Source organism: Aplidium turbinatum, chromosome 2 (genome assembly GCF_918807975.1).
Source record: "Aplidium turbinatum chromosome 2, kaAplTurb1.1, whole genome shotgun sequence".
Taxonomy (NCBI): Eukaryota; Metazoa; Chordata; class Ascidiacea; order Aplousobranchia; family Polyclinidae; genus Aplidium; species Aplidium turbinatum.
In genome coordinates, this window is record NC_137473.1 from 36107002 (window position 1) to 36129069 (window position 22068).

The 22068-nt window shown below is 36.9% G+C and overlaps 1 protein-coding gene across 1 annotated transcript; it reads left to right on the forward strand.

Annotated features, from left to right (window-relative positions):
* The first annotated feature begins 7539 nt into the window (after nt 1–7539).
* LOC145788542 (uncharacterized) lies at nt 7540–18538 on the forward strand. Its single transcript, XM_082600303.1, has 6 exons — nt 7540–7606; nt 9176–9319; nt 9803–9919; nt 12098–12216; nt 13098–13221; nt 16938–18538. The coding sequence occupies exons 1-6, from the start codon at nt 7540–7542 to the stop codon at nt 17558–17560; spliced, it is 1194 nt and encodes a 397-aa protein (XP_082456429.1). The 3' UTR covers nt 17561–18538.
* The last annotated feature ends 3530 nt before the right edge of the window (nt 18539–22068 follow it).

The window sequence follows — 22068 nt, forward strand, 5'->3', positions numbered from 1 at the left end:
CTATTGCGTCTATCGCAAGCTGCTCACCAGTGCTCAGGCTATCAGGGTAGCTCAATAGACAGGTAAAGACTAGGTTATTTCATGTGGAGTCAGGATTAGATAAAAAACAGTTAGCCTACAATAAGCTTCAGTAGCCTACGTGCAGTGCGGTGCCACTTTTTTTTGTAAGAGGCTAAATGCGTCCTACAAGATCAATCAACACAACCCAGAAGGAAAACAAAACATTCTGATTTGTCATTATAACAAGCTATCATAGAAAACTGTCATAATTATTAAAATTTCATTTAAATGAATGACATTGAGTACATAATTGCAATTAGAACACAATTTAAAGTAAGCAACAAATTCATAATACTGACGTTACAAACAAATATCACCCCGCAACATAAACATACATTAGTGTGAGAAAAAAATTCACATGCAAAAACTTTTTGAGTCTTGTTTGTATTTGCTACTTCAGTGCTAAAATGATCATTGTATAGGCTACTTTGCGAGGCTAAAATGATTCCATTTGTAAACTGTGACTTCACTTTTTTGTCGTGATTTAGATGGCGGCTTAGGTTGATTTATGGTGTATGACATAAGTTTATTAAATTAGATCGAAGTTTGTGTGTTTATCGATAGACAATAGTTTCATGATTTCTAACTCTGTATTTCTTTTGCCGTAGACAAACCATAGCCTATAGGCTATAACTTGTGTCAAATTGAAAAATCCGATCTCTTTACATTACATTACTACCAAAGCCACAGTACAAGTGGCGCGGGAACTATTTTTCTGTAGGGGGGGGGGGGCTGAAGCTGCCGTAGTGTTGTCAGCTTCTGGGGGGCTTCGCCCCCCAGACCCCCCTTATCCGCAAGAACATTATTTGAACAACTGGTAGTGGGCATCCGGTCTTCTCCTGCGTAAAAAAAAAAAACTACGCCAAAACATACACATTGTTCATTGTAACAAATGAAGAACGGCAAACGACAAAAAAGCTGTTCAGGAAATTAAAATGAAAACGAACAAATTAGAAAATGATATGAAAACGACAGTTTGTGGAAATAAGCTCTCATACGCTTCCGAAGATTGATTTTCGCTCAGGTGTTTTCTCTATGAACTGTGTCATGAGTTCTTTGACATCGACAGCAGTGTCTAAAATGCTTTTGTGGACATGCATCAACGCAAGATGAGTAGGCCTACCGTGGTCCGTGAGTCTTTTTTGTGTCACTGAGCTTCTCAACCACGTTTTCAGGCGTCTTAGAGCAGAAAAAGAACGTTGTGATGATGCAGCTGAAACCGAGAAGCAAAGACAGAGCTCCACGAATCTTCACGTTTCTTTGAAAAGATCTAGTGTTTGAGGGTTCAGTTGCGATACTATCTCAGCAACCTTTTGAACGGAGTTTGCGGTTTTTCCACTTACAACAACGCTGAGCAAAGGAAGTTCCGTTTTTAGGCGATCTTTTTTGATGGCATCGGATAAGCTAATCTCAGTATCAGATCTTTACTCACCGTTTGCACAGCTCAGAATGGCCTTCTCTCTGTTGGCTGTTGTAAGCAGATCCGCCTGGTCGAACATTCGATCAAGCTAAGGTTGAACCAAATCAAGGGCTTCGATGTATTGCCGTTTCCACGCTCCTTCTCCCGCAGACGATAAAGCAAACGACAAAGAATCTGATTCCTCTGTGTTTCGAAATGCTGCTGGAGTTTTGGTCACTCGGGGATCCTTTGGTGTCGTTAGGATATTGACAGACGCAAAGACGTTCGCTGCTTCCATAATCTTGGAAACGGATTCATCTTTTCTGAGATTTTTGATCCGTTCGCGGAGAATGGTGATTGATTCCAAAGCTGAAGAAGCAGAGATCTTCTTGTTTTAGAGCTGTTTTGCCACGGCTTCTGCAGGCTGAAAAACTTCACCGCTGCAAGTAATCGCAAAATAAAGCCGCATAGTGCGTGCTTGTTTAACCAAGCCGGATATGTCTGGACGTGCGTCTCCTCTCATTGCACTATCTTCTGTCATGTCGGTCAGACATGACAAAGCAATATCATGTATTTTTCTACTGTAATGTTCAGAAGTACGCATGAAATGTAAATATTGCAGAATGATGTTCAATAAACGATGGACCGCCGTGTTAGCAGAGATGTACGTATACGCCGCAAATTCTACGCCGCATACTTGCGGCGTAGACTTTTTGTTTGCGCTAACGCTTGCGGCCACATTTTTTTGGATAGTTTGCGCTTGAGGCTACGCCATAAACTTTTCGCGGTTTTTTAGCGCATAGCGTCAACGCATACTTTTTAATGTATTTTTTTCGCTACAACACGCCAATACCTTCCAGCGCTGCAGTTGAATGTTTTCAATGGGCAAAGACATGTTGGAACCAAAACACAGCAAAATGTCAGATGAACACTTTCAGATGCTTGTGTTTCTTCGTGGAAATTCAAAATAAAACTTGTTTGTTTCGAGTGGTTTATACCGTGTAAATGTTTGGCACCTATCAAACAAAATGAGTTTACGCTAGTGTATGCGCTGACGCTAACGCCGCCAACCTTTTTTACAAGTTGCGTTAACGCATACGCCGTATGGTTTTTCGAACGTTTGCGTTAACGCTGACGGCGTCAATATTTTTGTATGCGCGTACATCACTGCGTGTTAGTATAGAGGGTGGCTAGTTCTAGTACCGCTACTGCGAGGTAGGCTATAGCTCCCTATGATTGACGACTCTTTATCGCGAATGATGTGCGCGACAACACGTAACAGGAACTCGATTCATCGTAGCAATTATTGTTCGAAAAAATGTCTAAAAATATGTTATGTAGGCCTACCTTAAATTGTCAGAATTTAGTAGGGGGTCTGAAGCAATTATAAAAATTTCCAGGGGGGGCTGAATTTGCTCTAGGAGGGGAGGGCTGCAGCCCCTTGAGCACCCCTACTTCCCGCGCCCCTGCACAGTACTTTTTTCTATTGCTACCAATCTGTGATAGTGAAAACAATGTGGAAAATTTATGAAATGCAACTTCAAATGGTTAAAGACATAACTGGTCAGTCATGCACATAAATGGAAGTGGCTATATTTACGGCACTGGTTGCAATAAAGAGCATTGTTTTGTGGCATGTGTTCTCAGGATTATGATTAAGCTAAGGTTAGGGTTTTGTTCTCTGACCGGACTTCAAAATTTCCCAAATTATGTACAAATTTTTGTCTTCAACGGCTTTAATTTTTTTCAAATTTCACCAGAACTCCATATCTACACCAGTACCACAGTCCGCAGATTATACCCAAGTCCTACATAAAACTATAACGTGGTTAAGAAAATTCTCGGGGGAGCTTGAGGTAGTTTGGACACGTTTTGCCCATCGCTCTCTCTCCCTCTCTCTTATAGTGACGTAATAGTCAGTTTGGTTAGTGCAATAAAATACATTTGATCTAATTGAAGAAGATCATGAGGGGATGAATCATTTAATTAGCAAAATTACAAGATTAATGAAAAATAAACAGCAGAGGTTTTGCTTTGTTCAATGATATTCATAAGCATGAGATTTTTAACATTTCTAATTTCAATGCAATGGAGGATTACGTTCACAATGAGCTTGACAAGGACCAGATGTAGGTTAGCCTAAGCCAGTGGTTCCCAACCGGGGGGGAATTCCCCACTAGGGGGGAATTTTGCAATTTTCAAAGGGGAATTTGGTTTTAGGATTGTAAACCTTTTAAGCCTAGTAAGTTGGCTTACATTATAGCGTCAAAGAGGAAATTATTATTAGATTAACTCCCGATTATTTAAGCAACTGTGCACTGACATGGATGCAGGCCATCACGTAGGCCTACTTCTTTTTCATTCAAATACTCGATGGCTTTCAAGAGGAAACGTAACCAAGCAAGTGCTTGAGCTCAGACACGAGCTTAACTTATTTTTTGACGTTTAAATAAAATTGGAATTTGTTACATTGCTGAATGATGACAGATGGATTAGATTCCTTGCTTATTTGTTTGGACCAATGAATAAACTAAATCTGACATTGCAAGGGAAAAACACCAATATACGGTATATATCCAATCGCCATCTCCGTTCAAAGCAGGTTGCGCATCAACATGGGTTATCTGTATCTATGAGCCATTGACATATTGATAGCCTACCATGTGAATTTACAAGCCGTAGGCTACTGCTTCCATGCTGGCTCAAGGCAGGTTGAAGGAGAGTAATTGATTTATGTCATTGTTATTAGGAGATTGGCTTAAGGTTTTAGAAGGCTCTGCTGTCCTGGTCGAGGGGGACTACGTTTTGTCTGGCCTCTACCTTTCGACCAGCCTGGCTTGGGTGGCCCTTCAAGAAGCAGATGCCAGTACCGCTCAGCATTTAAAGATGCTTTGGAAGTTTTCACCAGCAAGCGTGATAATTGAAAGAGAAAAGTTAGAATGAACAATTGAACATGTTACCATGTTTGAGGAATTATCATCGGTGCTGGTTGTTGACGGCAAAGAACAAGTTCTTCTAGAGTTGAAAAAAGAGTTGATTTTGCAACATCTCAAAGCATTAGAACTAGAATTCATTCGATATTTTCCTGAAGTTTATGACGATAAGCTTGATTTAATACGAAATTCATTCACATTGTTGATGGAAAACCTTCCCGATAAATTGCAGGATGAATTTTTAGAACGCAAAGCGGATTCTTGCGCAAGAAACTTATTCAAAGAAAAATCAATCACTGGATTTTGGCCTTTAATGTGTAATTCCTATCCCAAAGTGGCAGAGAAAGCTATTCGAAGTATCCTCCGGTTTTCTTTCACTTATCAATGCGCAGATTAGACGTGGAGAATGATATTCGTTATGCTCTTTCCAATACTCTTCCACCACACTCATGAGTTGTCAAGACAAAAATCACAAGCTTCACACAGACTGTTAAATGCATTGACTCTTATATTTTGAGTGTATTCTTTGAATAAAATACGTTTCAGCACCGTTCTTCATTAATTAAATTATTTTAGTATGAAAAGGAATATTAGGCGTAGGACTACAGGCTAAAAAGCTTATTAGACCCTACAAGCGAAAGTTTAGTTTATTTTCCAAGACTTAGATTAAAATATTAATGTAAACGAGTTTTTAACAAAATAGATTTATAGGGGGGGAATTTAGATTTGAATAACTACCAAAAGGGTCCACCGGATAAAAAAGGTTGGGAACCACTGGCCTAAGCAAAAACGTTTGCTTTTTGTTTCATAACAAATGCTGTTTTGTTGCTTGGTTAGTTTACTGAATCGTTTTAAAAGATTAGGAAAGGAAGACAGTTTATTTTAATCTAACTCCATAGGACAACTACAGAGTAAGAAGAGAGATTGTTTTCCCACTCATGAAAGGTTAAAGTTACTGCAGCAAGTTGCGAGAAAAAAATTATTTTGCTTTCACAATAAAACGCCTATATTTACTGGCCTCTGGTGTAGTGAACGTGCATATGCATGTTAATAAAGGAAATACAAATTGATTTATTCTTGCGGTGTCAACTGCAGGCTACTGATAAAAAGTGCGTTGTACAATCACAAAGTGCTTCACCCAGATAATTTTTTCAGCATAGTGTGCTGCCCAGCCTCATATACATGCCGTACTGAAAGTCAGAATTTTCAAATTGCATAAAAACTGGTCTTGATCATGTAGACATAATCCGACTTCAGATCTGGAATCATTGTGAAAAATCTATCAACTATTAATTGAAAGATGTCATGTAACAAAAATGAAGCATAAAATTGTTCCTCAACGTTATCGATAGTTAAAAATCTTAGAAATTTGGAGGGATAGTCCCTTTGGTCTTTGCTTGGCTACGCTTCTGAAAGAGGGTTCCCGATTCATTGAAGTTACCTTCCTATTGTCTTGGGTCGGGAATTTATTTTCGTCTAGCGTTTAACACCTAGGCTACTAGTTTTAAAAAAATCACTCATTTGAATCCGCATACAGTACACGCTGCCAGTCTTGGATTTATTAGAACATACGGAAATAATAATTTACAAACGTTAGATCATCCAAAGAATATGTACCGGTAGTTGCTTTATAGAACTAAATAATAAAAACCCGTTTTGTGTTACGAAGTGCTTGTTGACAAACTCGTCTCGTTGAATTTTATTTTGAGTACCTACTCTCTGTACAATGTACAGTGACGGTCTTTAATAATGTTTTATATCTATTGGTTGCCGTTAAATTGCGTTGAAAAGTAGGTTTTCCAACTATAGTGACTGAGTAATCTTTTCTTGATGAGACTGTCTCTGATAAAAACAGTGAAACTTATTACAAAGATACAACATTACCAAATGGCAAAAAATCAAACTTGCTGTTTATATAGCTGTAAACAACGCAGTTTCATCAACAGCAGTGCGCAGCTCAGCGCAAAGGTCATGCGATAATAAATATGCTCAATTGCTTAGTATTGCCAGCGACTGCACTGTAGTCTTCAATAGTTGTCCCACAAGTTATTACTGAATGTTTTTTATGAAAATATGCGCCTTGTATAAATCTTTTTTACAAATATAAGTGAGAAGATAAAAGTAGCACAGAAGTTCTGCGGAATAGTTTTAGGACATCAGCAAAAATGTAAAGTAAATAATAAATGATAATATTGAATTTAAGCAACTGTAATACAGTGCAAATAGTCCAGTTCAAGCAGGAGGATAACTCAATTTTGTTCAGGATGCAAAGGGAAATATACTGCTCAACATTCGGTTAAGCACATTAGGCTAATCAGTTTAAGCTAGAGAGAAAAGTTGTAACTTTACAAAAGAAAATTATCTACACCAACACGTAGCCTATGTTGAATTTATTGTTTTTCAATGATTCAGTAATAAAAGTGCTATTACAAGACTGTCTATTCTAATCTATTTTTTTTATGTCCACTCACAACATTGGCTGTTCTGTTCAAAGGTCAGTTCGGTCCGGATCCGGGACATCTTGCTACGTCACCAAGACTTCGAGTTTTTAGTGAAAAATGGGGTCTATGAAAAACAACAGAGGAAATCATTTTTCAGCTTGTTCTATCAGGACATAATTATTGCCAAGGTTGTTTGATTTTTGCGTGACCTATTTCGTCAACCTTAGTGTATGCTTTTTGCAGTTCCTGATTTTTTGAATAGGTATCATACAATATTTTATTTTTCAATGTAAGTGTGCTGTGTACTATAGTGATCAGTAAAGTTCGTTGAATCAGCCTGAGTCATATAACTTTCAAAATCCAAAACTGAAAGCTTTGGTAGAGAGTCAAAAATGCAAAATTAAGATCTTGATTTCCTTAATTGATTGAGATTGATTTTAGTTTACTGTAATTTATATACGCTATGGCAGATGTCTTAGTCTATGGCAGATGTCTTATCAAACAAAACAAAAAAGCCATAAACTTCTGCTTTATTTTTCTGCAGAAAACTCTTGCATTAATTAAGCTGCTTTAAAACAGTCAAATAGGCCACATATCATCTGGAATTAAAATTTTGACAAATTTAGCTCATCATTGTTTGATTAACTGGAATATTGAGATGCGTTTGCGTTCGATTTTAACTGCAACCAGACTAACTTCCTTATTCATGCTATTCGTGCTTGTAGCATATTATGCTTCTGGATCAGTTTTGATCAAGTCATACATACCTAGGGGTAAGTGGGGTATTGGTGCACAATAGGCTACGATTTACAGCTTTTCTTAGAGTTGTTACGTTTACAACGCTTCAATCCAAAACATCAAAAAATTAAATGCTTCACTTGATACAGAATGCTGTGCATAACATTTGAATCTTATGTTTCATACTCATCTATCACTGATTAGTTTGGTCACTGTAGAAATTCTCAACAGGCTAACCAATTGTCGTTGACTACAAAGATCTTTTACAGCGCATAATTCAAACTGGTTTAAATCGCTTGACTTTTTTGCTGATGCTATTTTCGTTTGTTTGCTGTTTAATTGGATACCTACGATATGCAGTATAGGCTATCGGTCATTGTAGACTGCATCTCAAGTTTCAGTGGTGCACCCCTCTGGTATGGACCTCCCCTGGTCGACTTGGGTCTAACTCAATAAAATTCGAACAGGAGTCGGCTTCTTCCATTGCCAATATGTACAAGTGGGTTTTAGTTCCCTCATCGGCCTGCCAGTGCGGCACGGAGGTACAAACTGCTGGCCATGTCGTTCCTGTATATGCCCTTTACAAGGCATCAAATGTAATGCATGGCATCGCAGAATTGGACGGAGCTACACTGGCCTGGCTTTCCATCATCATCATCATCATCATCATCCGTTCAGTCGTTTACGGCTCTCGGTCACTCTATACGTTATCTTTCTCCACATCTCTCGATCCCACGCAGCCTCCTTCAATTCATGCACTCCCATGCCACTGTCATTTACAATCGTGTCAGGCCATCTTGTTTTCGGGCGCCCCCTTCCTCTTCCTCCGCTCACCAAACCAAGCATGATGTCTTTTTCCATTGATTTGCTTCTCATTATGTGGCCAAAATATGAAAGTTTCTGCCTGGCGATTCTAGCTTCTAGGGATATGTCCGGTTTAATTTGTTCAAGAATTTTCTCATTTGTTATTTTGGCTGTCCAAGGAACACGCAGTAACCTTCTCCAACACCACAATTCAAATGCGTCAATCTTTCTTCTGTCTGTTTTGTTCATTGTCCATGTTTCGCATCCGTAAGTTGCAATTGGGAATATTATACTTTTGATCAGCTTCTTTTTTGTTTCTAATTTTATATCCTTGCTCTTCCAAATGCTATTCATTCCAACAAATGCATTTCTTCCCAGCGCTATTCTTCTCCTTATCTCTGGTGAGTTATTAGAATCCCAGCTTATTTTTGAGCCTAAAAATATGAATTCATTCACTGTTTCAATTTCTTGATTTTCGATCTTGATGTTTATGTTATCTGCTTTACCAGTTGTTATAATTTTTGTTTTTTTGATGTTGAGTTTCAATCCAGCCCTTTCACTTTCCTTTTTCACTTTCCTAACAACAAGATGTTAGGTTTGGCTTTCCATCACCTGCTCTAAAATCTGAACAATCCTGTCGCAGGAAAGAAGATGACGTCTCAATAAACATAACAAAAACAAATGAAGAACACATCATACAGTATGTACATTTTATTCACAATGTCACAAACATAAACAGTTGCAAAATGTGGAAAAGAATTAATTAAACACTGATTTACATGCAATATGACCTATTTCAGGTTTTAATTGCAATTTCAAAAACAGCGCTTGCGGTTGGAAAAATGCCTTTCGCTACGAACGTATTGATAACTTTAATTGGAAGTGGGGGTCCGGATCGGATGGAAAACAACGAGGGAGTGGAACCAATGACGATAGAAGCAAAGGTACAAGGTCTTGATCATTAATGTGGAAAATGGTTCAGATTTAAACATGGACATTGCTTTTGGGGTCGGATTCGAAGTTGTTCTAAACAATTTAGGAGAAATTTGTCCCTGAAATCTGTTGATTTGTACTGGAAGGCTAGATTGCATTTTTCAATTCATTTCATCCAGAAGTTCAATTTGCGTAATTTCAGATAATAAATCATCTATTTTTTTCTAGTCGAGTCTCAAACGTAGAGCCCACTAACAAGTTTTCGGATAGGTTACTGTTGATAAATAGTCTACTGAGTATCGTTTTTGCTTGACACTCAGCCTTGTGGGAATGGTTTTATTTTGATAATAATATACTCCACTGAGCCTCCATAAGCCCATGCACCTGTGCTTACTCCATAGGATTTGTAAATTGCTCAGCTCAACGGGTATCTGCGATGGGTAGTGGGTACAACGCTGCATAAGCACATGCGGTAATATCTGTTTGCTTTTTAGGTGGTGGATATATGTACATCAAATCAAGAAAAAGTATGAACAGAACGGCAAAGTTGATAAGCCCGTATTTTCGTGCCGGTGTGGCGTCCTGTTTCAAGTTTTGGTATTTTATGAAAGGTATTTTCAAAGCTTTAATATTTACCACTGCTGTTCATCATTATCAACTAAAGTAGCTGCTGTCTTATGGCCTAAGTCCCAAGTAAACAGAAATATAATGCATTTAAGAAATGATACATATTAACTACACTTCAACGATTTCAGTATCAGATGAGACTTCCATTTTCAAAGCAATAGTTAACAGCCACTGGTGGTGCACGTGTTTTTTTGTAGATTCAAACCAGCAGGTAGCTCATACAAAGTAGGCCAGGCCTTGCCTGGGAAAAATGGTTGCAATTTGTTTGTTCAGCAACAGGCATCTATTTATATATTCAGCGGTTTCGTTTACTTCCTTTATTAGCTTGCTTGTTGAACTGAATTAAATCCTGTTGGAGGAGCAATCAAGCACAAAATCATTAGAAACAACAATGAAGTAGGCTACATTTCGCATAAAACACGTTACATTCGGGTGGTACCATCGTACCATAACAGTAGGCTACATGCCTATACCATGGTGGTACAGTAGCAAAGTTATTATCACTGTTGCAGTCTTGCTGAAAGCCGTAGATTCAGATTTCGAGGATTTAAATTCCTTTTTAAAGATAAGTTTGTGCATTGTGTCACCAACATATCAATGCCAAACACTAATCATGATCAGAGAAGATAAAAAGTATTTTTTCTTTGCCATTTTTTTCATAATTTTGAATTGTTAAACAATTTTTAGCAAAGCTTGACAGAACACAAAAACCTGACTGATTGTTGTTTCAGTTTGTGGTAGCCTACGTTTTATGTCATATTTAAGTTTTCATACCAAAGCAGAAACTGATAAACACTTTCAGTGAAATTCTGAATTGGTCTTTCACCATGTTGAGTGCTTACCTATTCTTAAATCAAAGAAAGTTTGTGAAACTGTTATTCAAGTTAGCTTTGTTTCGTGTTGCTACAGTCTGTGCACAACTGCACATAGCATGCACCCCGTGTGGTCTGTGCACAACTGCACATAGCATGCACCCCGTGTGGTGGCACATTAACGAGGCAAAATGGTGTGATTAGCAATTAGTTCCTTTGATGTAGCCTACACTTGTTTTTAGCGATGCAAGCCATTCACCATCTGTAGTTCTCTAATAACACCACTCACAAGTGTACACCAGGGTGATCCAAAATTGGCGGCATCTGGGGTTACAACATTATTTGTGTAAGTGATTGTTTGAGGGCTACAAACAGTTTCGGTTTAATACGAAACGTTTGAATCCAATCTAAAAAACTTAAATACATTTGCTGTTTATTAATCACTTATACTTAGCCTAATTAATATTTCCATATCCCCATCAGTTGACAATCATAACGCTGCACAAGCAGACATCCAGTGTTCTGTTTTCCAAGTTTTTTATCAGATTTCAGTTTCTTCATAATGTTCTCCAGAGGAAAAACGTTGGCTACTTTTCTTCTCATATTGAGTTAAAAATCTACTTGAATTGATCAACTTTCTTTTCAACTCATAGCCTATGTTTTTTCATATTTCAACCCAGTGCACATATTCATTAAATATTTGTTAAAAACTGACTTGCCTTATGTGGGTTAAGATTAAGACAGGTCCAGTCCAGTTGACTGGATCATTGGTTGAATGTGATGTATAACACCATAAAGCAAGGCGTCGGTAGTAGGCTACATTAAACCGCGTTCCAAATATGCTCTTATCCAATGTGCTACACTAGCGTCGTGATAGCTAAATAAACGTATCGATTCAAATGCAGCTAACACTACAACACAAAATGTTTCGCGAGCAGTAACCAGAAAAATTCTTTGATGTGAAATGTAAAGTTTGACATAAAGCAAGTGCAAAAACGTTTTTACCAGACGAACAAAGTAGCCTATATGGCGGCTTTCTTTTTATAAAGGTCAGCAGGTTGGATGAATGCAGAGATTGGTAAGTTTTCAAGTAAACCAGGACAAAAGAGTAACAGAGACAGTCGTGTAAAACATGTTAGCGCCTGCACCCCAACTTAGGCCCTCTTAAATGCTGCGATGCGATCCAAGATGTTAGGTTTGGTTGTTAAGCGAAAATGATGCTAATATTTATTTAAAAATTTCACAATTTGTTGTTCTTATGTATACTCTTTATAATACTTTTTTTTTATAGAACGTGATTTTTTAAGCCACATGAGTTGAATCACATGAAAATAAATATTATCCTTATAGGAAAGACTATGGGACACCTAGCGGTACATTTGGCGCGTTCAAGGTCAAAAATAAAACAAAACTCAAAAGTTTTATGGAATCTTATAGGACACCAAGGAAACGTTTGGAAGAATGCAACGGTGAGAACTTGAAGCATTCCTACACATAGAGAGCATTTTGTTTCACTTTAACTAATCAAACTACACTATAGCCATTTCTTTTATTTAAATAGGCTATATAACATTATCATTACCACAGTTGCAAGTATTATTATTATAATTACAAAAAGTAATGAATTAGTAGCCTATGCTGTATATTATTGTAATGACTTTATAAAATGTACATTAAAAAAAAACGGCTTAAATTTTTAATGTTTGTGAAATGCCTCTTTGAAGTAATATTACCCTACTAAAAGTAAACCGCTTCTTAGTTATTAAAAATAATGAGGATGAGCTTTAATTTGAAGAACTGGTCGTATCTTGTCCAGACAAATATATTTGTTTCGCTTGTAAAAGTGGCGCCGTTTATCATATCGTTATTTCAATATTTACGGCAGCATGTGAGAAGAGGGTTACAGCATCAAATCTAGTCGACAACTTATTTATTTATTTATCAATTTAAACAAAAAATATTATTAACCTATTACTATAAAAATGTGCTTAATGCCAAGCAAAAAAAGCCAAGCAGAGCGAATTATATCAAATGAAGCAATTGTTAATCACTATTTACCTCAACAGGATGTTTCACCCTTATTAGGATCATCAGAAGGTTCTTATTGCAATAGGATCATCAAATGGTTTTCTATTTGAACAAGAACCTTGATATGATCACAATAATGGTCAAACAGCCTATCAAGGTTTTTAGTCAATAATAACTGCATTGGATGTATACATATGATGATGATGGCTACATATGTATGCATAAGATGTATACATAAGACAATGGCCTATATAAGACAATGGCCTAAGACAATGGATGTATTTATCAATTTACTTTTTTACTCTCCTACTTTACCTTTTAGATACCGCTACCTGCTCCAACAAGTGGAGTCTTAATCTTTGAAGCATTTGACACGGAGTTAGGAAAAAGTGGGAATATCTTAATAGATGAAGTGATTTTGACTGGACAGGGAGCGGAATGTAGATGTAAGAAGATGATAATGATTTCAAAATAATTACTAAACATTTTCTAGTGCCAGGTTACAAAAAAAAAACTATTTGGTCTTCAAATCGAAAGTATTATAATTAGACACCGAGCTTTACTGGAGAAACGAACCAACGCCTTTCAACCGCCAGTTTGAAGGTCAAGCTATTTGTGTCAAAACAGAAATGGCTCATATCAAATTTCATGCCAAGAAAAAGCAGCACGTATTAGTTTTTGATATACCCAGGGTTGGATTTCAGCCGGAGCGGTCCGGAGCGCCGCTCCGGAAGCTCGATCAAAAAGTTGAATTCTCCGGAACGGCGCTCCGGAAGCTCAAATGTTTTATACTCTTATTATGCTTTGCCCTGTTCAGTAAAAGTAGCCTATATCCATAATTCTTGATAAGTCGAACACGTTAAATCGGGTATTCACTCTGATAATATATCTTCGTACCAGTCTTGACGGAAGCGAACCTGTGAATGTATTTGTCTTGTTGAGCTCGCTATTCTTACGACGAATAGCATCTATGATTCCCTGAAGAGCTGCCTAAAATCATACGGCATGTCTACAACATTTTTATCTTCTTGTTTGATTGGTGTTGTATGCGATGGCGCGGCTGTGATGATAGGTCGCAAAAATGGTGTAGCAAAATGGCTTCGTGATTAATTTCCAGACATTGTGGTGTGGTATTATGCAACCATAGATTGGAACTATCGGTTCTTCATGCTGTAAAATCAGTCAGTAATTTGAATCGATTTCCATTTTTTATGGACAAACGCTATAGCCTTTACCACGCTTCTCCTAACAATAGCAGGGAATTGGGTGAATGCACAGCGGCTGCTGAAGTGCAGTTGTTGAAAATCGGAAGGGTAGGCCTACTGGACACACGTTGGGTAGCCTCGAGTTTCCGCAAAATTAGTGCCGTCTGGAATGATTTCCCAGCACTTGTCGAATTTTTCAAAAAGGGGGCTATTAGCGACACAAGAGATTCTCGGGTACGTGCGAAATATCAAGGACTCTTGTCGAAGACAACATCCACGGATTTCTTGTTAGACTTGACTTTGATGTACGAATACTCGCAAGAATTATCCGAAATAGCCTAAGTCTTGAACTGTAAAACAGAGCATGTAGGCTACTATTTGAGATGCAGATAACAAAATTAATAATCTTGCAAAATTATTTTGAAACACCAAGGAACGAACGAACGAACCCGGACGACTTTATGGCATTGCTAAGGATGCTGAAGAAAACTTAGAGTTCAAAGGTGTAGAATTACATGTAAACAATTGCAGAAATAGCCCGCTAATCAATCCCCGAATCTTTTACAAGTAAATCAAAAAGTGTAGTTTTAACCACATCTAGGGTGGTCTAAAAATTCGACTTCTACTTTTTCATTTCCACCCCATAGCCTATTGGGAAAGATGGTCATTTCCACCCTACCAAAGGGTAGTATTTTCCACCCAATAGAGAAGGGTGTATAATCACTTAGGAAATTCCATCCAAGATTGCTTGTTGAATTCAACAAACTTGTCATTTATTAACAGCTGAAAAATACTTGATTCAACTATTTGGCCAGAGGACACAGTAATGACACACGGAGAAAACGAAATCAATGAAGTGGCAAAGAGATTGCGCTTAGATGAACGCGAAGGTTCTGTGAGAGGACTTCGTAAATATATAACTACAAAAAAAAAGATCCCAGAGTCTTCAAAATTTGAAAACGTCACTATAATCCCTTGCAATTTCATCGAGCGAGCGTGAGCGCGGATTTTCACAAATGAACCTCATACTGACATCTGACCGTGCTTCTCTACACACTGTAACTGTTTCAAGTTTAGACCTACTCTTTATACGAATGATCCGTCTTCCACTGAGAAACTTTTAACCAGCGAAGTATGTTGGATCCTGATTACGCCATGGACGTAACCCGGCAATTGAGACCCGAAGTCGCCAGAGGTTTTATGATTTTGAATACGATAAGTGTCTTAAAAATTGTAGGCTATAACTTGAAAAATAAAAAATTAAAAGTGAAAAAAACTAAAAACAAATTTCTTCTTTTTTTTTCTAGGCTATAACTTGTATTTTTTTGTATTATTGTTTCACTAAAATATGAATATTTGCATTGAACAACGCTATACCATTTATAGACCATGATAATTACTTTAGCAACATTTTAGGTACCGTACATCAAGTGTGTTTTTTCAAAGTCTTATAAAGACATATTTCTGAATTTCTTCTACGGCACCTAGCGCATTTGGAAAGTAGCCTAAATAACTAGCGCTCCGGAAGCTAATCTTCTGGAAATCCACCACTGGATATACCTCATCGCCATCAATCATCGTGTTTTATGAAAAAAGACCAATTTCTGATTCCGGATTTTCTTTTCATACTTCCTGATTGACGATTTCAAAATTAAAAATGATAAGATATCTAAATATGCTTTGTGGTTGCAATTTCAAATCATTTCTGGAAGGAAAATCCTAATTTCATTCATCCCTTGCATATCAATAAAATGTGCTCATATTAGGGTGGGGCTTAGAAGGGTTTTTGGCGAAAAGTAGGATTGTATTAATTATCACTCGTTGCTCTAATAGGCTGAAAATATGGACCTTGATATGACAATTCCAACAAGTCAAAGTTTATGCTTCTGGACCGTCGTTTGTCCCTTTGAACGTACCCCATGGATATGACTACTTAGTGATTACAGATATTTTCGTGCAGTGTTGCCATATTAAATGACATTATTACTTTTATTAATTTATTGATATGAAGAGTTTTCTTTAATTAACCAGAACATAAAAATATGTTTGAGTTGTTGAATGACATGTGTCATTGAATTTAGCTTAAAATAATTAATAAATGCACAGCACTCCCATATTCACACCTACACAATAAATTTGCAAGTCTGCCTTGAAAAATTGCATCAAAACCTGATGTGACACTAGAAGACTTCAGCGAAGCAATGGTCACTTGTTTATTATATCAGAAAAGTAGTCAGTTTAGGTAGGCTACCACAAACAGTAAAACATTTTAAAATGTCCAAAATTTTCAAACTCCATGTTCAAGGGGGTAAATGTTATTCTTCAGTGTTAAAAGTACGATTTTGGATGTTTTTGCATGTTGGTTCATACTTTAAGAGGATTAAAGCAAAAATTTTGGTCTAAGTCCCCCCCTCGGCTACATTGTCGAAAGTAAAACCTGATCGGACATGCACAAATCTAAATTTGTTTTACCAATTTAATCTGTTCAAGAAAACCACGTCTCATTTTTGGGACATGAGCCAGCTCTCTATAGCAACCCCTTTATCGTGAATTTTTTCTTGTGAGAAAGAGCATGCTACATTTTTCCAATCAAAGCTTGATGCTGTGAATTATATACACTACAGTAGTTGTATAGCTTTTTGACCACACTTTGTTTCACTTTTCCTTTTTTAAAGATTTTTCTGGGGTTTTCCGTTTTCAAACTTTTTCTATTGTAACTTTGCTTATGTTTATCCGCTTAGCCATTTAAAGTAAGTCATTTTACCCAAACGGTAAGAAAAACGTTTTAATTATTTGCAAAAAGGATCTTTTTGGTGCAGCCGGTTGCCTTAATTTAGTATTTATTATTTCACTCTTGTTAATATTTGAAGTTGCCCAAACTTGTTCAGCAGCTTTTCTAACTGCCCACGACTCACCCGCTGGTAGTTGTTTAAAGATTTCGCTTTAATTTGTTTCAGCAATTTATCCACCGTACGCTGCTCCTGCTGGTGTGATAACCACTACAGACAGAACAACAGTCGCAAGTTCCAAAGCTACTTTTGTATCAGAAGTGTCGACAACCGACCATGCAACATCGCAACCTATGCACCACAATGCCAGAACAACAGGTCCAAAGCTTGAAGATTTCACGACGAAACTGATGCGGAAAGATTTTACTACAAGTCAAACTTTCACGTCATTTGTGACAACAAAACAACAAATCAACAAAACAACAACAACACCAGCAGCAACACCAACAACAACAATACCAACAAATGTTTTATTTGTTACCACAGAATTTACTAACAATATGACACCCTCAATCGGTAAAAATGTAGCGTCGTGGACCTCATTAGCCATGGATCAAACTGGGTCTGGCTATGGAGATGTTGAGGTGGCTTCAAAAACAACTGAAGTAGCGCTGATTGCTGTCGCGGTGGTAATTGTTGTAATTATAATCCTCGTGGTGTCGCTCGTACTCTACTTTAAGCGAAGGAAAAAGCAGCGAACACCTTTTGCGGACAATTGTTCTGTCATAATGACCAGAATGTATCCCGAGATCACAACTGAACAGAGAATAGACTACCGAAAGTTTAACTAATGCTGCAATTATCTCGATTTGTTTACAGAACTCTTTGCATTATCTTAGGAGAATGTAGGCTTTTTTAAACCGAGCACAAAGTGGTACTTGTCTCCCAAGGACGGGTATACACTATGACCGCTAATTCTGTACCACCCTGTAAACACTCTGATAGATCTATCAGGACTGCAGTGCAATAACTGCACTCATATTTGCTCGGAAAATCATCTGCTCCTTTTCAATGTTACTTTAAATGGGATCATTGTTTCCTTTTCCTTTTATTTTACTAAGTCGCCTAGCTGGTATGTAATCAGATATTTAACTACCCATAATAATCGACAATCATGTCTTTGGGAGAATAATTAAAAATAAACTTAGACCGCCTTGTTAATGAAATGGCTTTTTCTCTTTGAAACAAACAATAAACAAAGACAGGAGATGACTGACATTAATCGAAAGGGATTTTCCACTTTTGGATTCAAATAGATTCTGCACTGCAACCATGTAGGTCGTTCTTTTCTATACGTTGTTTTTGATACGACGTTGTTTTGAAAACACGCCTTTTAAGCAGAAATAAGCAGAAATTACACTTTCTCTTTACTTCATATAAAATACAGCATTCTGTTTTGCCACCTTTTGCTTACTAAAGGCATTAATTTTATCTAAGTTTGATTTTGTTTAGGCTAACGCAGTAAATCAAGCAACATTGGGAAACGATTTTTTTTTCTACTCTGCAGTGGAACTTTGAAATATACAATTATACGTATACTTTTCGTGGCAATTGATCATGTATGTATTTTTATAACAAACTGTTATTTGTGAATTTGATTTTTGAAATAAAAACCTGCCATAGCAAACGTAGGCTATATATGTGTTAAATATACGAGTATGAATCAATTATAAGCTTTTATCGAATCAAAACATGACCATATAACATGGGATACATACTACATAGTGGTGATAATGCGGATGTAAAAGTTTCAAGTTTAATTCATTAATTAACTCTTAAAGATTATTTCTCACTAAACTTACAAAAATCTCATTTCCTTGCCAAACCTTTATCATCCAAGGTGTGATACGTTTTGTGCGTAATTACGTAAATAAAAACATTTAAACGGATCTAAGATAAAGTTTAACTTGCGTGGAAAACCTCTTTCTATTTTTTGAGAAAAATATTGTTTAAAACTCTTTTTTCACTAACCTTTCTTTAAGCCTTGCATTCTTTGAGCTTTTTTATATGTTGTTAGAGAAATTATACAGTATAGTAGCCTATACTTATAACATATAATAGTCTCTATAAGTCACCAAAGATTAGTTTTGATACAGCAGTCGGTCTCAATGATAAACATTGTTAATAATTGTTAAAACATTGTTAATAAGTTAATAATGATAAACATTGTTAATAAACATTGTTGATAAACATGGCATGATAAACTCATGCCAGTTATAAGAAAGCTTCGGGACTCTTTTCCAAGCTGGAAGCATTAAATTAAGTTTGGTATAAAAACCTTCTTCCCACTGCTAACGTCAAATCGACCAAAAGAAGACTTGGGTACTTTTAAAACTAGGCTATACATGCTTCAATAAATAAGAAGTATCAGAGCATTGATATTTAAGGCCATAGAAAAATGACGTCATCTGCTGGCTATCTTTGCAGCTGACCAGCTTGGCTGTTTCCGCTTGCCTTCTTCATTTCATCGACAGCAAAACCAAAACTTTACTCTGTCCACCTCTTTGGCCGGACCTGCGTCAGTGGTTGAAAGCTTTGGCAAGTAGGCCTATGCGAAACTGCCTGGGTTAAGTTTCTGAAGAATTATTTTTAGTCCGGTGAGAAAGGTTCCCACAATCAATCGATCGATTTAACTTAAACAGAAAAATTAATGCCAAGTTCAGGGGTTCCCAACCTTGTTAACACCGTGGCCCCTTTTGAAAATTTTGAAAAATCAATGGCCCCCCTGGTTTCTGAACCTTTTGAACAAATTAAGAAACATCATTTTAATTAAAAAATTTGTTTATGCAGTAGTTTAACCGGTAAAGACCATTTCATGAAGATTTGGACAAAATGTACTAGTATTTTTATTAAATTATAATTTACTTGTTTTGTTATATAGTGTTGGAGTGGACTTAAAGATGATAAATTAAAAAAATTATTATTTTTCAATTTTTTTCATGGCCCCCTTGAAAAAGGCTCATGGTCCACTAAGGGGCCATGGCCCCCAGATTGGGAACCCCTGGTCTGGTTGGTCTTTGCTCCTGGTCCATGTGGGGTTTGATTTAATCCAAACTGAACGCTTTCCATTTCATTGATGAAAATTATATTTTTTTTGCCAAAAGAGCATAATCGTTTCAAAAACTGCTACGCTTGATTGTTTGTCAAATCAGGGTAACACATAAAACATAATCGGATTGTTTATTTTTGAATTTGAAAATTTTTTCGATTTGCGAAAAAATTTGTTAAATTTTTGAAAATTCAAGCCTGAACTACACTAGCTGCTAATCAATAAAGTAGTTAATCATTGGATTAGGATAATAAAAAAGATATGAATCTATTAGGCTAAGCCTAGACCGGACCATGGCATTTTTATAAAGAACGGCTTCATTGTTTCAACGACCATCAATGAGTCATACACCTACATGGTGTAGAGAAGATATCACTACTGATAAAAACTGATGCCCTCCGAGATTTTGCTTTTATCCTCCACACATTTTGTTTCAAACCAATTTTCAATGAAGCACCACAGGGGTCTATTTTAACCGTTACGTCACACTCTAAGTGCTAAAATGCAAGTGGTGACGCTCAAATGCGTTAATGCACTTTTGTAAGTCATAAGCGAGTTTGTGTGTTTTGTAGTGACCCACGTTAGGGCATAACGACCTGGAGCTCAGCAAAGAAAACACGTATCAGTTGTAAGCAAAATTCTATATTAAGAAATTGAACAGCTTAGTCTACTTTTAACCAATGACAAATTTGTTCAATATTGTATCCGATTCTTGTAAGGTTAACTTTGGCCAGAACGCGATAATACAATGTGTCAAATTTCAAATTCAGCCATCTCATATTTTATCTGGACAACGATCTATTTTTACTGCTGTTATTAGTATTTGATTTTGATCAAACTAACAACTTATTGAAAGAGAATTTGATTCTCTAGCAGGCCTATCGGCGTTGAAAAAAAAAAAAAAAATTCGAAATCTTGTTTTGGGTGAAATTCCTTTGCTTTGGTTTTATCACGAATTGATCCTTTAGTAACAATGTCGTTTCGTTTCAATCAAACGAGATTTGCTTGAAACAACAGTACCCATTGTTTTCTCTACTATATAATTTAGAGATCGAAATCAATATAAGTTGGACATTTTGTATTTAGAAAGTACTTAAAAACAATGAGGCTGGTGCTGTTGGGTAGAAATGTTTTTCGATCTAACTACGCAGATTTAGTTTTAGAAATTTCATAAACCTTTTGCCACAACACATTTTTATTTATCTATTTTTGAAAAACTTTCTTTTGCCGACGACGCTCATTAAACGAGATTTAACAACGAATTTTTCAAAAAGACCCGATACTCTGCAACTCACTGGATGGCTTAGTCGAATTTGTCACGTGACATACAGACCAAATTTATGAATTTATCGACCTATACACAATGACTCACTTCCAATCAAGTTTCTTTGAAAACTGCTTCACAATTCGTGTAATCAACGGAAGCCCTTCAATATTACAAGAAACAAGTTAAATAATTACGCTGAAGTATTATTGATGCAAACGGATGTTGTAACTACAAATTCTGGACTTCACTATCACTTTGTATTTTGTGTTCGTCAGACTCCACCTTGATGAAAGACAAGCTTGCAAGCGTGTAGCTATATTTACAAAATACAGCCATCACTGACAAATATGTAAATATCACTCAGGCAGTTAGCTTGAGCACAAATTCGTCATTGTTTATTGTGGCAAGCTTAATTTTCTGTAAAGCTTTATTTTTCTCACAACGTTGCAGAAAATTTACTTGAAAAAGATTTACAGTGATTTGCTTCACTTGGTTTACCCCAATTTCTTTTGACCACTAGCAAAACGAAAGGCAGATTTCGGAAATTTTTTTGAAATGGCGATTCTTCGAAGTCTTTATCTCGCATTGGTCTACCTCAGTGGTTCTCAACGGGGGCGGTACCGCCCCCTGGGGGGCGTTTTGGTTTTTCAGGGGGGGCGGTATGATTACTTCGGATTAAGGGGGGCGTTTTGATAATTAGGGTGCATTCTGGTTTAACCTATCTATAACCCAGCGTAACGATTTCGTCAAAGAGCTCGTATCGTCGTGGTAGCATTTCCTACCTCATACCTGGTGGAAAAGGGATTCAGCTGTGTTGTTCTGCTACATATTAACCCACTTGACATATCTATAAGAGGTGATCTTCGAATGTTTCTCACTGGTTTTACACCGGATGTAGAGAAACTGGCACTTTCTCACCAAACCCAAGGTTCACAGTCACACTGACTACCAGTAGGCCTATAGGCCTACTGTTTTCATGCTCG